This window comes from Mobula birostris, chromosome 5, assembly GCF_030028105.1.
Source record: "Mobula birostris isolate sMobBir1 chromosome 5, sMobBir1.hap1, whole genome shotgun sequence".
In the NCBI taxonomy this organism is placed as follows: domain Eukaryota; kingdom Metazoa; phylum Chordata; class Chondrichthyes; order Myliobatiformes; family Myliobatidae; genus Mobula; species Mobula birostris.
In genome coordinates, this window is record NC_092374.1 from 76675948 (window position 1) to 76698448 (window position 22501).

Below are 22501 nucleotides of genomic sequence, written 5' to 3' on the forward strand. Positions count from 1 at the left end.
TTTACAAGACTTACTTACACACAACTATACCACAAAAGTAGTTTCCAGATATAACAAATACCATTCTCTAGATAGCAAAGAATTAGCCAAATTCATGTGGTAAATGCACAACTGGGAACAACGAGTAGGAGGTGGTGGTTTAGAATTTAAATTTAATGGGATTTGTACATGGTACCAGTTAGTCTCACCTGAAGTACTCTATTCATCTGTCTTAAGCTCCAGGTGTGAGGTTTAACCCAAAAAAAATGAACAATGCAAGATGGACAGTGTATTTAAAATCTTTACATAAAGCAATGAATCTTCCAGTAACCAAGATAAAGATTGTATCTCATGAGCCCTGTTGCTTTGGTATATTAAGTATTTCAAAAATGATCACACCACTCCCATCTTTAAATTTCCACAGGAGACAATTAATCATCAGAAATTACTCTCCTTGTTCAAAACCAAGAGGTGTATCATTAGGTTAGAATACAAATTCTCCAATTTCTAATTTATTTTATTTTAATAAAAGCTCATAGAATATGGACATTCAAAAGTATAAGAAAATGTCTTAATTCAATAAAGACTCAAGAACTATATATTGGTCAATATTACTGCTGTAGTGCCACACAGCTCAAAATCAATAGTAATTTCTATAAAATATATGCATCTCTCTAAGCAAGTTTTTAAAAGAACATGCAGATTTCATGTCCTCCAATATGAATACACAACACAGAAATATCAAATAAACATAAATTTTAAGTGCTAATATTTAAACTAACATCACTAATTAGTGTGAAGAAAAGAAAACACAAATGCTATTTAGAAAAATACTTTGAAACAAGATAAAAAAATAAATCTTCCATATGGTCCAGCAATGCTATTATCAATATTGAGTGCATAAACTTCAGAAGATTTCATGTCTGAGGCAAAAGATCATTGTAGTTTATTGCCCGAAAAAAAATTAAAACAAAATACTGCAAATTTAAGATTTTACTGAAGTAATAACCAAGTAGGAATACAACACAAATCTGACATTTAAACAGTCTAATTAATAATAATTATCTCCTTATTCACAACATTTCACACACTCAATTATATTCTGCATAGTTTATGAGTCATGTGAAAGTAAGCAACTTACAGTTAATATACATCATTCATCAGCTTGGAGCCAACTTACTTTCTGTAGATGGCAGTACAATTAAAGTTTTACATTCTGCTGCAGTTGTATGAATCCTCTCTGCACTCACACTGAACAATCTTTTAAATTTTCATATATACACACACATTTCAAATAGCCTTAATAAAATATACCTGTTAGAAGATTGTCCAATATTTGGTTTGATCAACTTGCAAAAGTTCATTTAGAGAAGAAAAGGAAAATGAACTTGCACTGCAGTACCTTAGTACCTTATATGACATAAGGAAGTCAGATTGATTCACACAGAATGAAGTATTCTTTTCCTCAGGTACAGTCATTGTTGTAATATTCAGTCAATGTTGCAGCGATTTTGAACACAGTATTCGTTCTAAAACCACAATATTTACACAACCAATTTTAGGAATATTCGTTAAGATAAAGAACACCAGGGCAAAACTAACATGTTTAATCCAAAGTAAATTATGTCTAATCTTCTCTGAACTGGGTGCAGATGACAGTGGGTGAAGAAGTGATTAATGAGGGCATTCCTCTATGGGGAGAAAGGGATAAATTAAATCCTTGTATATTGCTTTTGTTTACATGGAAGAACTTGATAAATGATACAATTATGCTTCAACCAGACCACTGAAATTACAGTCTTCAACTATGACACAGTTTTTATTTGAAGGAAACATACTCCCAAAATTCTTTCCCATTAAAACAGGATTCCCTGGATCAAGTCCAGTAAAACATTATCATGGTCAAGTGAAACCAGATGTCGTATAGGTAGACTGCCAACATATTGGTTGATTATCTTTCCATAAAGAACTTATTATTTTTATGTTGCAAAAACTCATTGCATAACACTGCCATATTTATTACCAAGTTTTCTAATCTAATTTAAATATTTAAAATAATTTGGAGATGCAACATATCCCAGGGAATCTCTTACTTGCTCCAATTTATTCAATCTGTCTTAAGCACATTAAGATGTAGAAACAGAGAGGCGACATTAAAACTGATGGAAATTTTTCTCCACAACTGAGCACTTCTCCAGCAGCCCAAGTTCATTCAGAACAGTTTTCAGTAATTTCATAGCTAGCCTATTTCAGCATATTTTTTAATTTCACTACTTCACAATGCTAATCCACTGCAAAACAAAATTATACCAGTATGACATGACTCACCCCTTGTTTACATGAGAATTAATAGAAAAACCTGGTGACCTGATTCATGTTGTAGTATGATGTAAAACCACCTATTTGTCAGCATGATTGTTTTAATACAATTTAAGGCAAAATTTTTGTAACAGTAAAGCCATTATCCTGTAAAACTATGTTAATAAGACGAAAAGCTGTCAGAATCCAATTTCAATAAGCATTTGGAAATGTGAAGAACCTTGAAGGTCTGAACTTGATGCCTAATTGAAAATACTATTGGAACTACACTGTTAACATGCCTCAATAATTTGACACAAATCATTCAAGTAACTAGTAGACACACCTATTTCCCCAGGTTAACAATACTAGTAATCTTGTGGAGGTGGGGCAAAACGTCAAGGATATCGTTTTTCAAGTGAACATTAATAGCATCAGTGAAACTCCATTTATGTTTCAATGTCTGGAATAGATCCAACATTAAAGGATGGCAAAGTTGGTTCCATATAAAGCTATATTCCATGTCCAATGAGAATTATAATTGTCTGCATGCTCCAACTACCAACAGGTGTATGCCCTCGTTTAGCAATCCACTATTCAAGTTGTATTCTCTGAATCTGTCATTACCTTCTTATAGAAAACATGCAACGAAACCTAGCAAGATTCTTTAGTTATGGTTTGACTGCAATAGAAGTCTACAGATAAAATTGATCAAATATCTCACTGCATCTGAATACAGGTTTAGCATTTACATAATGCTACTTCTCAGGAAATGTTAGCTTTTTCATACAAATTAATGCACCCACCCAATCTGACAAAACGCTAATGAATGAAAGAGCCTAGTTATTATGGCTTTCCCTTTTGAGTTTTCCATTTCTCAGCAGCTTTTCAAATATGCAGTACTAATCCTATAGCTTTAATGCAGGAAAGATTTACATGCTGTCGCATAAAACTAAAGTCTGGGCATGTTGAACCTTTAACCTAGGCTTTTGTGTGTTCCTGCTGTTCTGTCAAATTCAACATTAATTAAAATGTAACACAATCTTAATATTTTGAGTATTTTGAATCGTATACTGTATATTTGATCTCTGAAATATATGCACTTCTAAATAATTTCTATTGTTAGGAAGTCTGTGCTCTCAATCTATAATTAAAGCACATTCTTCTTACATTTTATACCTTTCTGTTAATGTAAAACAGAAAGCTTACCCATTATTACACTATTTGGTACATTCAACTGACTTGTAAAATTCATTATATTTAACAAAACCACTTGCCTAAGTTTAGTGACTTCAGAGTCCTTCAGGGTTAGTTCTGTCTGTTGATCCCCAAGGTGAGATGACAGGTCATTACATCTATTGTGCATCTCTTCCACTTGATTCCTGGCCTCTTGCAAGTCATCCTCCAATACCTATTATCACCAATAGCCAGAAAAATGAAAGCAGAATTGGGTTAAAAAAAGAAAGCACAATTTAAGACATGTGGATGAATACAATAACTGCATTCACTTACTCAATATTTGATAGCGATTACATTTAATCAAATGTGTTGTAACACACTGCTGCCCCAACCTGTAAAACTGGCACATTGGCAAACACAAGCTCGAACTTCTAGTTGCAACTGCACTCTTCAGAAAAGGTGTTAAGAGGAGATCAGACATCCCCTCACAAAGAAGAGGAAAATAAATCAGGTATTTCAAAAATTCCACCCCTACAACTCTTGGAGTTAGCTCAAAGCAATACTGCCAGACTTTCTAGCTGTGACTTATTATCCAGTCAACTAGAGTTAAGTGCGTACTATTTTTTTTAAGGTCCAATCAAAGGTTAGACTTTAACAAATGCTGACAATTACCATATTCTTATTTGAATTACATGTGCTTTGGCTATTATTTCACAAGAACAACAAGCACAAAATGCTGTAGGTACTTAGCATGCCGGGCAGCATTTACCGAGAGGAATAAACAGTTGACCTTTCAGGCCGAGACCCTTCATCAGAACTAGAAAGAAAGGAGGAAGAAGCCATAATAAGGTGGTGGGGAAAGGGGAAGGAGTTCAAACTAGCAGGCGATAGGTGATGGGGGGAAGGGAAGATGGATGGCGGGGTAATTGAAGTGAGAACCTGGGAGGTGATAGGTGTAAAAACTGCAAGGCTGGAGGAGAAACCTGATAGGAGAGGAACAGTTGACCACGGGAGAAAGGGAAAGAGTGGGAACAGGGGTGGTGATGGGCAGGTGAGAAGAGGATAAGGGGTAAGAGGGGAGCCAAAATGGAATGGGAAAAAGAGAGAAGGGTGAAAGTAGGGGGGCGGATTACAAGTTAGGGAAATCGGTCTTCATACTATCAAGTTGGAGACAATCCGAATGTCCCTTCAACATGGCAGCACAGGAGGGCACAGGTGGCATGTTGAAATGGAAATGCGAATTAAGATGGAAATGGGTAGCCACTAGAAAATCCCACCTTTTATGGTGGGAGGAGCAAAGGTGTTCGACGAAGAACTCCCCCCAATCTACATTGGGTCTTCCAACATACAAGATTCACAAGATTGTTTCCTACCCTGAAGACTGCAGTTACAACATTAATATGTTTAACTTCCCTAATATAATCTGGGACCTTCTTAAAACAAGATGATGAGATGGGGCAGAATTTGTTAGGTACATCCAGGAAGGTATCTTAAATTATTATGTAGATAGCCCAACAAGAGGAGGGGCTGCACTGGATCTAGTGTTGGGTAATGAGTCTGCCCAGGTAAGTGACCTTTCAGTGAGTGACCAGTTAGGGAACAGTGACCAAAACTCCTTAAGTCTTGAGGTAGCTAAAGATAAGGATGGGTTTGGACCTTCTCCAAGAGTATTAAATTGGAGCAGGGCAAATTACAAGAGCATTAGGCAGGAACTAGGGAGAGTTAATCGGAACGGCTGTTTTTGGGCAAGTCCACATCCAACATGTGGAGGGTATTTAAAAATCAAATGCACTAAGTACAGGACAGGTATGTTCTTGTCAGAAGGAAAGACAAGGATGTCAAAGTAAGAGAACCTAGAATGTCAACAGTGATGATAAATTTAGTCAAGAAGAAAAGCAAGAAGTATATAAATCTCAGGAAGCTAGAATCAAACGGAGGTCTTGAGCATTATTAAAAAAGCCATAAAAGAACTCAAGAAAGGAATTAGGAAAGCCAGGAGGGGGCCATAGAAAGTCCTTGGCAAGTAGGATTAAAGAGAATACATCAGGAGCAAGAGAGAACTCAAGAAGAAATTAGGAAAGCCAGAAGGGGACAAAAGAAGATGAAAGACCACTTAAGGATAAATGGGGGAACATTTGTTTACATGCAGAGGTTGTGGGTGAGGTCTTTAATGAGTACTATATTTCAGTATTTAAAAAGGAGGACAAGGAGGATCGGGAGATCAGTGTATTGAAATGCTAGGGAATTTCAAAATAAAACAGGAGGTAGCACTAGGTCTCTTAAAGACCATTCAGGTGGATAAGTCTCCAGGGCCTGATGGGGTACAACCCAGGTTATTAAGAGAGGCAAGTGAAGACATTGCTGAAGCCTTGACCAATATCCATGTGTCCTCTCTAGCCACAGGTGAGGGACCAGAGGACTGACAAGTAGCTAATGTTGCTCCATTACTCAAGAAGGGAACCAGAGATAATCCTGGAGACTATAGACCAGTGAGTCTCACGTCAGTGTTAGGGAAGTTATTGTACAGAATTCTAAGGGATAGGATTTATAAGGATTTGTAAAACCAAGGCCAAACTAACACAAGCCAGTATTGCTTTGTGTGGGCAAGTTATATCTTAGTAAAGTAACAACAGTCGGGCATTGTCTACATAGATTTTAGTAAGGTGTATGACAATGTCCATCATGGGAGGCTCATCCAGAAGATTAAGATGCACGGGAGCAATGGTGACTTGGCTGCTTGAATTCAGAACTGGCTTGCCTGTGGAAGACAGAAAGTAGTGGCTGAAGTGACTTATTCTAGCTGGAAAACTGTGATTAGTGGTATTCCACAAAGATCTGTACAGGGACCTCTGCTCTTTGTTTTTATATATATATATAAAAACAAAAAGAGCAGAGGTGTGTGCATGTATGTGTGTGTTTGTGTGTATGTGTATGTATGTGTGTGTATATAAAATATAAAAATTACCTGGATGATAATGTGCATGGGTGGGTTAGTAAGTTTGCCAAAGATTGTTGGTGTCATGGTTAGTGTAGAAGACTGGGAAAGGACATAACGGGATATAGATCAGTTGCAGATGCGGGCAGAGAAAGGGCAAATGGAATTTAACGCAATCAAATGTGAAGTGTTGCACCTTGGTAGGTCAAATGTAAAGAGACAGTACACCGTTAAGGGCAAGAACTTTAACAATGCCGAGGAGGAGGGGGTCCTTAGGGTGCAAGTTCATAGCTCCCTGAAAGTGGTTACAGGTTGATAAGGTGGTTAAAAAGGAATTTAGTATGCCTGCCTTTATTTGTCGAGACATCGAGTTCAAAACTCAGGAAGCAAGTTCTGTTGCAGCTTTATAAAACTCTAGTTAGGCTGCATCTGGAGTATTGCATACAGTTCTGGCTTAGGCAGTGGAATGGGTGCAGAAGAGATTTACCAGGATGCTGCCTGGACTAAAGGGCGTGTTCTATTATGAGGCTGATTAAACTTGGGTTGTTTTCTCTGAAGTGGCAGAGGCTGAAGGGAGATCTAATGGAGGCTTATCAAATTATGAGAGGCATAGATAGGGCAGACAGACAGTATCTTTTTCCCCAGGATTTAAATGTCTAAAACCAGAAGGCATGGATTGAAGGCGAGAGGGGGTCATTTCAAAGGAGATGTGAGGGGTAAGTTTTTTTTTAACACTGAGTGGTGGGGTGCCTGGGGTGGTGGTAGTAGAAGCAAATACATTAGAGACCTTGAAAAGACATTTTGATAAGCACATGAATGGAAAGAAAATAGAAGGACATGGATATTGTGTAAGCAGAAGGGATTAATTTCGTTGGCCATTTGATAACTAATTTATTTAGTTTAGCATAACATTGTGAGACAAAGGGCTTGTTCCTGTGCTGTATCTTTCTATATTCTAATATCAATTGCTTGTTTAGCATCAGTAAAATAATTCCTATTACATGCAATCCTTAATGTATGCAAGTCTGTGCCATCATCTTCTGATAATTATAGAATTCTGTTGTATGCTAATCAGATCACTTAAGCAGATCTGTGCGATCATTTATAAAATAAATATTATGCTCAAATTGAAATGCCTGCACAAAAAGTGTTAACTTACAAAAGGCTGTTATCAAAGCTCCATGCACAAGGCTATTAATTAAACTCAAAACTGCGTGGATTCAGGGTGAAACCTCGGAATGGATAAAAAAAAGTTGAAGGACAGGAACAGCATGCACACATAAGAGAAGTTATGCCAGAGTGGGATGGGGTGCCTCAGGGCTTGATGCCTGGATCACAACAGTTTCTAGCTTACATCAATGTTCATAGTACAGCAACTCAAACTGCAGATCATACCAACTGGCAGGGAACAATCAATTGGAAAAGGAAGCTCAGAAATGAAATGGATTGGATTATATTTGTAAATGAACAGAACAAGAGATAAAATTTAATGCATACAAGAGAACTGTGCTGGTGAAGAGGACAAATGAAATGCAAATTCCAGGAATGCTAGTGAAATAACCACAAATAAAATTAAAGTGTTTCCTTGCATACACAACACTAAATATGTCTAACTAATACAGAGCTTAATTAAGATATGCATTATTTATTGGCATTGAATTTTCCTAACGCAGACAACTCAAAGCAACATCCAGATCCATATGCTGATCAACAGCATTGTTGCTCAATATTGCACATTCTACACAAAGTAAGTACAAAGCTCAAATTTGAGGGCCTTAGTGAAGAGGGAAGAATAAAGCATGAATTACTTCCCAGCAAGTAAAGTTACAACAACTTTTCAGAAAACCTTTTTGTGGCTAGTGGAGTTCTTTGTTTTCCATTTGATGTTATCACTTAAAGTCATGACAACACTCACTGTGTTATTGCAAAATAAAATAGACCAAAACAGAATTAAGCTGTAATGGCTATGAAAATGTTTTAAAATCTATCGATTTACTCCAGATTGCAGCTAAAACTGAAACACAGGGCCCGAAGGCTCCCACTCCCTACCATCCCCCTGTCTGAAGTACACTTTCTGGAAAATAAAATTGAAGACCTCATTGCAGGATTGCAGTACAAGAGAGACATCAAGGATTGCTGTGCAAGGTGCTTCACAGAGACTTGTACAGCCCTAGCACTGCAGGCACAGCACTTCAGCCTGCGGCTTTCACCTTCCACCGCATGGACTAGAGAGCGACATAAGATAAAAGACAGAAGAGGTGGCATTTGCTTCATGATTAACTCACAGGCAATCTGATCAGTCCTGCTCTCCCAACCTGGAATATCTGGCAGTCAAATGGCCACTATTCTATCTGCCGAAGGATTTTTTCACCATCACCTGAGATGCAGAGTATATTCTACCCCTGGCAGATATCAGGCTGGTACTGGAGGAGATGGGCACAATGATGAGCAGACACCAGACAGCACACTCTGATGCCTTCCCGATCCACTGAAATCTACTGGAATCAGTAGGTTGGGAGCTCCCCTTCCTGTCAGTGCTACTATCTAACAACAGAACATCTTTCAACAGGTGAATCCTTGCAAGGTGTCAGACCCAGATGGTGTAGCAGGTAGGGGACTGAAAACCTTTGCTACCAACTGGCTGGAGTGTTCAAGGACATCTTCAATCTCTCACAGCAACAGTCAGGAATTCTCAGGTGCTTCAAAAGTTCAATCATAACGGTGCCCAAGAAAGGGTATGGGAATCAGACTGCCTGGACAGATAGTGGAGTGGTTGCAGAGAAAGATGTTGTCAAATCTGCATACAAAGTCAGGAATAAAAAGGCCAAGCACAGTGGAACTGATATTCTGAGCTGCATACATTTCAGTGAAAGTACTGTAAGAAAAGTGGATGACCTTAAACAATAGATCAGTGCATGGAATTGTGACATTGTAGCCATTAGTGAGAATTGGTTACAGGAAGAGCAGGACTGGCAGCTCAGTGTTCTAGGATTCCATTGTCTTAGATGTGGGATGGATTAAAGGGATGGATTACCAGTCAGGGAAACTGCCACAACAGTGCTCAGTCAGATCAGAGTGGAGAGCTCAACTAATGTAGAGCCGAGGAATAAGAAAGGAATGACCACATTAATGGGATATTCTAGACTACCCAACAGCTGCAGGATTTACAGCAGCAAATCTGTGGAGAGATTGCAGACTGCTACAAGAAACATAAGGTTATGATAATAGATGATTTTAACTTTCCACATATTGACTAGGACTCCCACACTGTAAAATGGCTAGATGGGATAGACTTTGTCAAACATGTTCAGGAAATTTTTCTTAATCAGTACATAAAAGTCCCAACTACAGAGTGCAATACTAGATCTCCTATTAAGAATGAGACAGAGCAGGTGACAGAAGTTGTGTAGGGGCACACTTTGGATCATAATGCCATTAGTTTCAAGGTAATTATCAAAAAGGATAGGTCTGGTCCTTGGGTTGAGATTCTAATTTGGAGAAAGGCCAATTCTGATAACATCAGAAAGGAAATGGAAAGTGTGGATTGGGACAAGTTGTTTTCTGGACAAGATGTGCATAGCACGTATAGGCAGGAAGGAGCAAATGAGATACTTAAGGAGTATAACAAAATGTAAGACAACACTTGAGGAGGAAATCAGGAAGCCGAGAGAAGATGTGAGGTTGCTCAATCATACAAGTTGAAAGAGAATCCTAAGGACTTCTACAGATATATTAAGAGCAAAAAGATAGGAAAAAAATTGGTTCTCAAGGAGAAAATTGGTTTTCTGTAAGATTAGATTAGCAGTTTAACACATGGAGCCAAAAGAGTTGGGGAAGATGTTAAAAGTGTTTTTGTATGTACCAGGGAGGTGGACGGATTCTATAGATACAAGGCAATGCAGCATTGAGATCATGGAACCTAAACAGATTATGGAGCAGGTGGTGCTTGCTGTCTTGAGGTAAATTAGGGTAGATGAATCCCCAGGGCCTGACAACATGTCCCCTTGGAACCTGTCGAAAGCTAGTGCAGAAATTGTAGGGTCTCTAGCAGAGGGTGAGGTGCTGGAGGACTGGTGAACAGCTAATGTTGTTCCCCTGATTAAGAAAGGCTCTAAAAATAAACCAGGAAATTACAGGCCAGTAAACCTGACATCAGTAGTGGGAAAGTTATTGGGAGGTGATCTAAGGGACCGTATATACAAGTATTTGGATATACAGGGACTGATTAGGGATAGTCAACATGGCTTTGTGCATGACAGATCATGTCTAACCAATCTTACAGAGTATTTGAGGAAGTTACCAGGAAAGTTGATGAAGGCCAGACAGTGGATGGTATCTACATGGACTTCAGCAACGTCTTTGACAAGGTCTCGCATGGGAGGTTGGTCAAGAAAGTTCAGCCGCTTGGCATTCAGGCTGGAGTCGTAAATTAGATTAAACATTGACTTCATGGATGAAGCCAGAGAATGGCTTTAGATGGCTCCCATTGTGACTGGAGGCCTGTGACTAGTGGTGTGCCATAGGGATCAACACTGGGTCCTTTGATAATGTGGTAAACTGGATCAGCAAATTTGCAGATGATACTAATATTGGGGGTGCAGTTGACAGCGAGGAAGACTATCAGAGCTTGCAGTGGGATTTGGACCAGCTGGGAAAAGGGCTGATAGAATTTAGTGCAGATGAGTGCAATGTGTTACACTTTGGTAGGACCTACCAGGATAGGTCTCACACAGTGAACAGCAGGGCAATAAGGAGAGCAGTAGAACAAAGGGATCTGGGAATTCAGGTCCATAATTCATTGAAAGTGGTGCCACAGGTAGATAGAGTCATAAAGAAAGCTTTTGGCATATTGGCCTTCATAAATTAATATCTTGAGTACAGGAGATGGGATGTTTCATTGAAGGTGTATATAACGCTGATAGAGCCAATTTGGAGAATCATGTGCAGTTTTGATCACCTACCTGCAGGAAAGATGTAAATGAGGTTGAAATAGTGCAGAGAAAATTTACAAGCATGTTGCCAGGACTGGAGGGACTGAGTTATAAGGAAAGAATGAATAGGTTAGGACTTTATTCCTTGAAACATAGAAGATAGAGAGGAGATTTAATAGAGGTATACAAAATAATGAGGTTTATCGATAAGATAAACGCAAGCAGGTTTTTTTCCCGACTGAGGTTGGATGGGAGTACATGGGTTAAGGGTGAAAAGTGAAATGCTTAAGGGGAGCATGAAGGGGAAATTCTTCACTCAGAGAGTGGTGAGACAATCTGCCAGCTCAAGTGGTGGATGCAGGAATGATTTCAACACTTGAGAAATTTGGAAGGGTATATGGATGGGAGGGGTATGGAGGCTATAGTCCGGTGCAGATCAATGGGAGTTGGCAGATTAATGGTTCAGCACTGACTAGATGGACTGAAGGGCCTGCTTCTGTGCTGTAGTGTTCAATGACTCTACTCTAAGAGCAAGATGAGCTGTCTGAATGACTATCTTCCAATAACACTCACATCTACTGTGATGAATACTTCTGAGAGGTTGGTCATGGCTAGAATTAATGCTTTATCATCACTCTGAATCTCAATAATTTCTTCTTACAAGTTCTCTTCCTGTTCTTCCAGTTTGCAAAGAAATGGGTTAATTACCCAGTCTGGAATTTCCAGATCATTCAGATCCTTGAATTAATTCTGAAAATCTTTCTTGACTGACAGCAGGTGTAAGCAGTACGTTTACAGATCACCATCTGTGAAAGACAGTGCCATACTTTCCATGCAGGGAATCTGTGAGAACATTCTTCTTCCCATGTTTTGCTTATATACCTCTAATTTCCTGATAAAAGTGAACACTGTACTTTTCCCTGGATTAAAATGAAATTCTCACCCTGCAGTTTCATGATTAGAATGTTCATTTTGTCATAAAAATTGGCAAGGTATGCCACATCTCCACATAGAAGTTCAATTTTGTTTCCCAAGCTCTTGTTGGCTTTGAGCAAGAATTCAACCAGTGTCAAAAACATCAAAGAAACACTTTAAGCAGCAGTCTTTTGACAGCCAACACAATTCAGTGTGAAGCAGCAAGCGTTCAAACTCTTCATCATTATCTTCGCATAACTGGAAAATATTCTGCTATTTAATGGATCAACTTTAACTTCGTTGATAGCAGATATTAGAAGAGTCATGCTTGAAAAAAGGCACTGGCTGAGGTTTCTGGCTGCGATATGCTCACTATGAGTTACACAATGGATTTCAAACAGACTTGGAGTTTCTTTTTTCATAAATGCCACTAAACCAGTATGGTGATCTGTCATATACAAGACCATAAGACACAGGAGCAGAATTAAGCCCTCTGGCCCATCGAGTCTGCTCTGCTATTTTATGGCTGATCCTTTTTTCCCCTCCTCAACCCTATTCCCCAGCCTTCTCCCTATACCCTTTGATTTTGTGTCCAATCAAGAACCTATAAATCTCTGCCTTAAATACATCCAACGACCTGGCCTCCACAGCTGCCTGTGGTAACAAATTCCAGAAATTCACCACCCTCTGAACAAAGAAAATTTTCTGCATTTGTTTTAAATGGACACCCCACTATCCTGAGGCTGTGCCCTCTTGTCCAAGACTCTTCCACCATGGGAAACATCCTTTCCACATCTACTCAGTCTAAGCCTTTCAACATTCAAAAGGTTTCAATGAGATCCCCCTCATCTGTCTGAGATGATGCTGAGGCTTTATAAGGCACTGGTGAGGCCTCACCTTGAGTACTGTGAACAGTCTAGGCTCCTCATCTAAGAAAAGATGTGCTGGCATTGGAGAAGGTTCAGAGGCAGTTCACAAGGATGATTCTGGGAATGAAAGGGTTATCATACGAAGAACACTTGATGGTTGTGGTCTGTTCACAATACTCAAGGTAAGGCCTCACCAGTGCCTTATAAAGCCTCAGCATCACATTCCTGCTCTTGTATTCAAGACCTCTTGAAATGAATGCTAACATTATATTTGCTTTCCTCACCATCGACTTAACCTGCAAGTTAACTTTTAGGGTGTTCTGCACAAGGACTCCCAAGTATCTTTGCATCTCAGATTTTTGGACTTTCTCCCCATTTAGAAAATAGTCTGTACATTTAGATCTACTGCACTTTCCAACACTATTTCATTTGCCACTTTCTTACCTGTCGGTCTCACCGATAAACCAGTGAATCAGACATGCAGTATTCTACATTACCAATGTCCAACAGGGTCTTGCAATCACAAGAAAAACATTCAAGCCAATCAGTTGCATCATTTGTTGGACCACGCACCACCTCTGACAATTTCCTCCTTGGTTGGTTGCAACAGTCAGCAACATGGTGCACAATAAGTCCAGTCCACCACTATCAGCCACTTGCTGATGGGGTAGACCTGCAGTATATAATGCTCTTGATATCCAACGGTGTCTTACGATCATAAAAAAGATGTAAAGGACGAACAATTACACTCTTCTTTGAACCCAGAGAGGGTGCTGTGACCAAGCGCATCGCTATCTTATCAGATATATGAAATAGCAGAATTCAATATCCATGTTATTGAATTGTAGACTACTCTTCTTTAAATTGTGCTTAGTCTCATCCACTCAGGGCAGTAGTGCACAATGGATTGGAATTACTATGAATGCACAATGTATTTGAATTATTACATATGATAAAAAGATTCCTAAGTATATGTTGTGACAGGGTCCATGTACCATCACAGAGAGTGATGAAGAAGGAGCAATGGATAGAGAGAGAAGAGAGAGAGAAAATTACAGTGCCTATAAAAAAGAATTCACCTGCCCCATCCCACTGGAAGTTTTCATGTTTTATTGTTTTACAACATTGAATCGCAATAGATTTAATTTGGAGTTTGACACTGCTCAACAGAAAAGACTCTTTTGTGGCAAGATGAAAACAAATTTCTACAAATTGGTCTAAATTTATTACAATTATTAAACACAAAATAATTGATTACACAATTACTCACCCCCTAAGTCAGTATTTACTAGATACACCTTTGGCAGCAATTACAGCCTTGAGTCTGTGTGGATAGGTCTCTGTCAGCTTTGCACATCTGTACACTGCAATTTTTCCCCATTCTTCTTTACAACACTGCTGAAGATTTGTTAGATTGCATGGGGATCGTGAGTGGACAGCCCTTTTCAAATCCAGCCACAAATTCTCAATTGAACTAACGTCTGGACTCTGACTTGGCCACTCCAGGACATTAACTTTACTGTTTTTAAGCCATTCCTGCGTTGCTTTGGTTTATGCTTGGGCTCATAGCTTTGCTGAAAAACAAATCTTCTCCCAAGTCACAGTTTTCTTACGGACTGCATCAAGTTTTCCCCCAGGATTTCCTTGTATTTTGCGGCATTCATTTTACCCTCTACCTTCACAAGCCTTGCAGGACCTGATGCAGTGCCAAACATAGCATTTAGTCTGATGGCCAAAAAGGTCAATTTTGGTTTCATCAGACCATAGAACCTTCTTTCAGCTGACTTCAGAGTCTCCCACATGCCATCTGGCAAACTCTAGCCAAGATTTCATGAGTTTTTTTTCCAACAGTGGCTTTCTCAGTGGTGTGATATACTGCATCTGATGCACCTAGTGCGGCATTCTAGATATTGGTGAAACCCGACACAGACTGGGAGACCATTTCACTGAACACCTACACTCTGTCCGCCAAAGAAAGCAGGATCTCCCAGTGGCCACACATTTTAATTCCACATCCCATTCCCATTCTGATATGTCTATCTCTGACCTCCTCTACTGTCAAGATGAAGCCACACTCAGGTTAGAGGAATAACACATATTCCTACTGGGTAGCCTCTAACCTAATAGCATGAACATTGACTTCTAACTTCCGTTAATGCCCTTCCTCCCCTTCTTACCCAATCCCTTATTTATTTATTTATTTATTATTTTTTTCCTTTTTTTCTCTCTCTCTCTGTCCCTCTCACAATAACTCCTCGCCCGCTCTCCATCTTCCTCCCCCTTTCTTTCTCCCTAGGCCTCCCGTCCCATGATCCTCTCCCTTATCCAGCCTTGTATCCCTTTTGCCAATCAACTTTCCAGCTCTTGGCTCTATCCCTCCCCCTCCTGTCTTCTATCATTTTGGATCTCCCTCTCCCCCTCTCAAATCTCTTAGTCTCTCTTCTTTCAGTTAGTCCTGACGAAGGGTCTCGGCCCAAAACGTTGACTGTGCTTCTTCCTATGGATGCTGTCTGGCCTGCTGCGTTCCACCAGCATTTTGTGTGTTGCTTGAATTTCTAGCATCTGCAGATTTCCTCATGTTTGAGCTTTCTCATTGCCACCCTCACATAACGCTGCAACTGGTGAAGCATCCAGGCAAGTTTTTGTATGCACAGTCTCTCCCATCTCAGCCACTGAAGCTTGTAACTCCTCCAGAGTTGTCATAGGTCTTCTGGTGGCCTCCTCCCACTAGTCCCCTTCCTGCACAGTCAGTCCGTTTTTGAGAATGTCCTGCTCGAGGCAGATTTACAGCTGTACCATATTCTTTCCATTTGTTGATGATTGACTTAACTGTACTCCAAGGGATATTCAGTGACTTGGAAATTTTCTTGTATCTATCTGACTTGTGCTTTTTCAATAACCTTTTCGTGGAGATGCTTGGAGTTTCTTTTGTCTTCACGGTGTAGTTTTTGCCGGGATTCTGACTCACCAGCAGTTGGACCTTCCAGATACAGATGTACTTTTACTACAATCAACTGAAACACCTTGACTGCACACAGGTGATCTCCATTAACTAAGTCTGTGACTTCTAAAACCAATTGGCTGCACCAGTGATGACTGGGTGTGTCATATTAAAGGAGTTAAATACTTATGTAATCAATTATTTTGTGTTTTATATTTGTAATTAATTTAGGTCATTTTGTAGAGATCTGTTTTCACTTTGACACGAAAGAGTCTTTTTCTGTTGATCAGCGTCAAAAAAAGCCAAATTAAACTCACTGTGATTCAATGTTGTAAAACAATAAAATTTGAAAACTTCAAAGGCGGTGAATAGTTTTTATAAGCGCTATAAACATTAAATATGGAAACACAACATTTTATGCAGATGATGGAAATCTTCAGCAATACAGAGTCCTGGAGAAGGGTCTCTGCTCAAAACATCAAATGTTCATTTCCCTCCATAGATGCTGCCCAACCTGCTGAGTTCCTCCAGCATTTTATGTATGTTGGTTAATTACTAAATACCTTTAGGAATATGACACTAAGACAGAGGGGGGAAAGTACAAAGGGAAAATAATAATTACTGAATTGTATTTCTCAACTTTTTGTCAAAATGATTACATGAATAAAATAATTAGTGTGATACTCATCAAATTGAACAACTTCTTATGTGATCAGTGAAGACAACATGGTTAAATAGCCTCCTTCAGCACAATCTGTTTCAATTATCAAGTTACATTTTCCTGCTTTGAAGTAGTATTCAAACAAAAATAAAAGATACGCAACCAACTACTGCTGGCAATTTATATTTGTTTATGATTTATATTTTGCACACCCTCCATCACGTGTGAAATATCAACTCGCCAAGAATGCAACTATTATGAACAATAAAACTACAATATAGTAATCTCATCAGCAAGAGAGTTGATATACACTAGGAGTTCTCAACCTTTTCTATGCCATGGACCCCCACCATTAACCAAGGGATCTGTGGATCCCAGGTTGGGAACCCCTGGCATACACAGAAAGATGTAAACAGAGGCTCTCTTAATGCCTCTCTTAAACCATAATATAATATAATAAAGCAAGAAAGTATCCATACCCAAAGGCCAAAAGGGTTCTGAAAACAGTGAGAAATATATCTGAGATTCATTAATTGGTCTGTTCACTGATCTATTTTAAATCCCCTTTCCATAAATCAAAAAAAAGTTCAGCCTAAGTTCCTATACATCAACATTGAAGAACAGACATCTAAACTACTTCTTGAAGAGACTATAATTGTCTGCCGATCCTTTGACTAGCTTTATAAAAGCTCGTGAGCTAAATGAAAATTAGGGCATGAATTTCTGTAACGACCCAGTCGACCAGATAGCATCTAAACAAAGAGCACATGAACAAATCTAACACTGCCTCTCATCTTAACTGCTGCATTATCTTCTGAGTATTTGCACATTTCTTCTTTTATTCAGCTATTTTATATCCCAGTGTAAAGTTGAAAATTCACCATTTAATCTTCAAATTAAAAAAATAGATAGTAACAAAAACACTGGGAATATTAAACGAAGACAACAAGGAAGATAGTCCAAGGTGGAAAATAATCACCAGTGGAAAAAAAAATAAACTGTGGCTTTCAATTTTGGGAAAAAATAATACGTGTAGTATTTTTTAAATATTTCTCTTTCTGTTCTATTACATTTGAACAACAGCTGTCTTTTGACTATAAGAACAAAATAATGAAACTGTATTGAAAATTATAAAACTATATTTTGGGGTTACTAAGAATAAAAGGAACAAAAGTCAAAATAAAGATAACTAAGTTAATTAAAACCACATGTGAATATCAGAAATGTATTTTGAACAAGAATGTGACTTGCCCTAACATACAAAGCAAAAACTGAGTAGCTATGGAAAAATAAAGCTAAATTAAAATTGCAGCAGGAAAAAAATTGGCATTCATGAATCCAAGGTTATACATTTCATTTTAGGACATAAGCTACTGTTGCACTTGACATTCGAACCTTAATTTCATTATCTCAAGGAGAACCTCTCACTCCTATAGCCTTTCTTGCAAAGATTAGGAAGACAGTCAGTAATCATGCAATAATATCTGCTCATATAAGAGAACACAAATGAAGAAATACATCTAATTCAGGAAAACTAATTCTCTGCTGATGCTGGACCAGCACTAGTTCTTCACTAAAATGGAGAACTATATGCCATCTCCCAGAGATATATTCATGTGTTAATTGTATGCATAGCTAAGTGCAAAGTAATTATACGGGTATATATGGAGGATCAAAACAAATAAAATAAAGCTGCAGGGCTACAGAGAATTAAGGATGGAATGGGACTGATAGGATTTCTCTACTGCAAGCTGGCGTTGACCCAGTGGGTGAAATGGCCACCTTCAGTGCTATAATGAGTAACTCACTCCAAGAGAGAGAAAAAAAAATTCCTAGTGTATTCACATTATTGCTCCACAAATTCAACTTTGCTTTAATTGCATGGCCCAGTGTGTAAACATGCAAGGTACATGCATGTCAAAGAAATATAGAAACAAAGAGAAAATTCAAGCTTGGTATTTTTAATCTATTCAATTCTGTTTGACTTGCATGTCATTTACATTCACCTAACTTAGTTCTATTACTCATACTTTCAGTTCTCTTTTATGTGAAATGCTTCCTGACTTTATCCATGCACTGTATAGTTCAAATTTTATGTCTCTTTATTCAAGATTCCATACCGCAGAGGAAATTATTAAGCTTCATCAGACTCTACCAAATCCTTAAATGATATTTAATGCCTGAATTACAATAGCCAAAGGAATATAAATCTATTCAATGCAATTTAAACTCACAGTTGAACCCTTTAATTCAGGTAAATCTGCATATCATTCTTTCCTATGTTAATCCTGTGTCGTGCCCACAATTAAACACAGTATTCTAAATAGGACCTAAAGAATACCATATGTAGCTTTGAAATAACTCTGACCCTCCTGTATTCCTTCCATCTTGGTCATCCTGTCCAGAATTCAAGATTGTTTACTGTCATTCTTCAGAACATGAGTGTGTAAAGGAGAACTAAATGATTGTTACTCCAAATCTGATGTAGCATGAAGAACACAGTAAAACAACCCAATAAATATACAGTAAACATAAGAGCAATTCTGTAAAATACAATGTTCAATACAATATACAGACTGATTGTATGTACTGCACATAAAGTGACGTTAGGGGTTGTGGATGTAATGGTGTTGGGGAATGGGTGGTGGGTTAATGGGCAGAGGTGTTCATCAGCCTGATGGCCAGGGGAAAGTTACTGTTTTTGAGTCCAGTTGTTCTGGTGTGGATGCTGCATAGCCTCTTTCCTTATGGGAATGGGATAAACAGTCCATAAGCTGGGTGGGTGGGATCTTTCATGATATTGCTGGCCTTTTTCCAGTAAGTTACAGTATATATGTCTCTGATAGGAGTCGGCTGGTGTCAGTGATGCTTTGTATAGTTTTTACTACCCATTACACTCTTATCCATCTCAGTGCAGTTTTGTACTACACAGTAATGCAGCATGTTAGGATGTACACTGTACATCTGTAGAACGTTGTGAGTATTGATTGAATAGCTCAGCTTGCTTCAACCTCCTCAGAAAGTAGAGGTATTGGTGAGATTTCCAGACAGTGGAGGATGTATTCTGGGACCACGAGAGATGTGCACCCCCAGGAGTTTGAAACAGCTCCGTTTTCCTACTGTGCCACCAATGTCGAGAGCAGTGTGAGTGGTGCAAGTTCTCCTGAAGTGCTATTCAGGATGAGGAAATAATGCAAAAGCAGCTTTGTTTCTTCATAACAACGGAGTATATTATTTAGTGCTCTTCATAAATGTTGGAAAACTACAGAGATTACCATCTTTTAAACATTTGATCTACTACTCCTTTAAGATTAAGCTTTGTGCATGTGAATTGTGGAGTTCAATCATATGGAAAGACGAAAAGTTACAGAGCTGCATACTCCAGTAGCTTGAAAAGGTCTCTATTGCCTTAATAGTAATAATATTGTACAGAGATGAAATGATAATGGGACCATGTTATATTAACAATGAGACATGTGAGATTTCTAATATAATATTTTCAGTTGGTTTTCCACTTTACAGTATTAATTTTTTAAAAGCTATGGGTTTTAAGTGAATGAATTTAAATGAACACAAGGCCCATGGGGTACATTCCACTATGTGACTTGTTATTAAAGAAAATTCCATGAAATCAATGCAGATGAAAGCATTCTGTGAAATCCTAGCCAAAAGCCCCTTCTCCTACCTTTACTTTGGAATCAATGTCAGACTTCTCTTCCTTCCACTGGGCTGCTTGCTTCTGCAGGTCATTAAGCAGGTTAGAACAGCGTATGCTTAATTCCTGCTTTTCCTCCTCGAGATTTTTTAGTAACAGGCTACTTTTCTCCTCATTCTTCTGAACACATTCCTTAGCATCCTGTACAAGTGCACAAAACAGGTCAACTAACAGCACAAGAATTAACAAGTTAATTTTTTTTCTGGTTTTGCACACCCAGTAACCCAAGGTAATTGACATTTCAAATCACCTATTGGCTCTCTTTTCCTGCAGGTAGACAGGTCATAATTTTAATAAAAAGACAGCATTGATGAGAACACATTTACAAAAGCCCATTAATTGATCAAACTGCCTTTGATGTTGTCCCCAGCTATTTTTGAGAGCCACAAAGACACAATTTTGCAGGCATTGGCGTTATCAATTAATAATGTAAGTCCCATCAGAATCTAATTAAGAGAAGCCACATCTTCACACTCTTACTTCATTGCTCCATTTCCATCATTAACTATTCATCTGGAAAGTTTTAAGGGTAAGATTCTGAGCTTTTAAATGCTTTCTCAGAGTTTTGCACTCCATATAAAACCACAACGCTTTAAAGTGCCTCAAGACCTTAGGCACTTTCTCTGTAAGCATGTCATTTTGAATGTCACAAAGCAGCTACAGCTTCAGTAAGCGGCACTACATACCCAAATGAAGTCTAGACAAATCTGTAATAGAAACTGTTCTCAGGTCTTTTTTTAAGATGCAAATTAATCAAGAATAAATTGTATTAAACACTTTGGGGATATGCTGCGACATTGTTCATTGCTGTTGACGTAAGTAACATTGGACGATGTTAATTGCAGGAGTTTAATAAAACTCTGAAACCTGCCATATTGTGGTTTGATATATTAACTAATGTACCTTATAATACTGTTTCTTATTCTTTAGTTTTTCTTTTAAATCAGTCACTTCCTTCTGCATGGCTACAACATTGTCATCTACAGCAATTTTCCGCTGGATTAAGTTGCTGATTTCCTTCTGTTGGCACCTAACCTGCTGTTTGATGACATTAAAACGAAAATATTAGTGTTTCAAAATGAAATCAGACTTCAATGACAGTCATGATATTACTCAAAAATTAATAATCCAATAAGCCTTCTCAAATCAGGTTTGCCCTGGGTATATTGGCACGATGCTTTGTTGATACATTTATATGCAAATTGTCAAAGCAGAGAACTGAAGTTATAAGACCTGCATAAATAGAAACTTAAAATTGCACTTTTAAGGAAATGACTTTATCCTGCAAGCAAAATCTGTACCAAACTGATATGATAAATACTAGTCAACAGCAGAGCTAAAATGAGTAAGTACATCATTGAAAAAAGCATGTTTATCAATTAAGTATGCCTAAGACATAAAAAAGTAATTATATGTAACCATTTCAATAAAGATGAATTTCATCTGCATCTGACATGTTTCAATATTTCCCTTACATTCTACAAAAAGATACATCAAAATATCTCACATTCATAAAAGACCATTTTGCTCTTCCAGTTGAAAATTTTCATGTATTTGTCTTATCCAAGACTCCAAATGCAGATCTTAAAGAAATGCATAAACATTTATCACTTTAGTACAGGATAAGCCTAGGTTAGGTACTCCTGAGTTTGTTTTAAAACTAGCAATTGCTCAATTTAAATATAGCTGGCAGATTGGGTCAAAGAACACAAAAAACAACCAGTATTTGAAATTTTTGTCACCAGCAAAATCCCTACTGTGCACAGAGAGAAGAATGGCGCTAGCTATACACCATTACAGCTTAATTATCAATGGTGATCCTCAAATGCAAACACTGGTCACTTGAACTGGCACAAGCACCATCAGTAGTTGAAGAGTTACCAACTCGAAACATTTTAATTCTATTTGCTTTCCACAGAGTCTACTCACTCTCGCAATGTCTGTTTTCAGTTCCCAATGAAACTGGATTCCAGCAAAGAATCAATGCCTTCAGTATAGAATGGAAAAAAGTACAACATAAAATAGTTGCAAATCATTTTAAAATATTTTTTTACAATTTTATTTTAATACATCAGCAA

At 38.2% G+C, this 22501-nt stretch overlaps 1 protein-coding gene across 2 annotated transcripts in view; it reads right to left on the reverse strand.

Moving 5' to 3' along the window:
• cntln (centlein, centrosomal protein) overlaps positions 1-22501 on the reverse strand; it is a 529511-nt gene that overhangs the window by 424896 nt on the left and 82114 nt on the right. For both annotated transcript variants that reach the window (XM_072258219.1, XM_072258220.1), the window contains 3 exons: positions 21327-21461; positions 20394-20564; positions 3555-3688 (listed from right to left, as the gene is read on the reverse strand). In XM_072258219.1, the coding sequence (XP_072114320.1) occupies positions 3555-3688; positions 20394-20564; positions 21327-21461 (440 nt within the window). The remainder of the gene's footprint in view (positions 1-3554; positions 3689-20393; positions 20565-21326; positions 21462-22501) is intronic.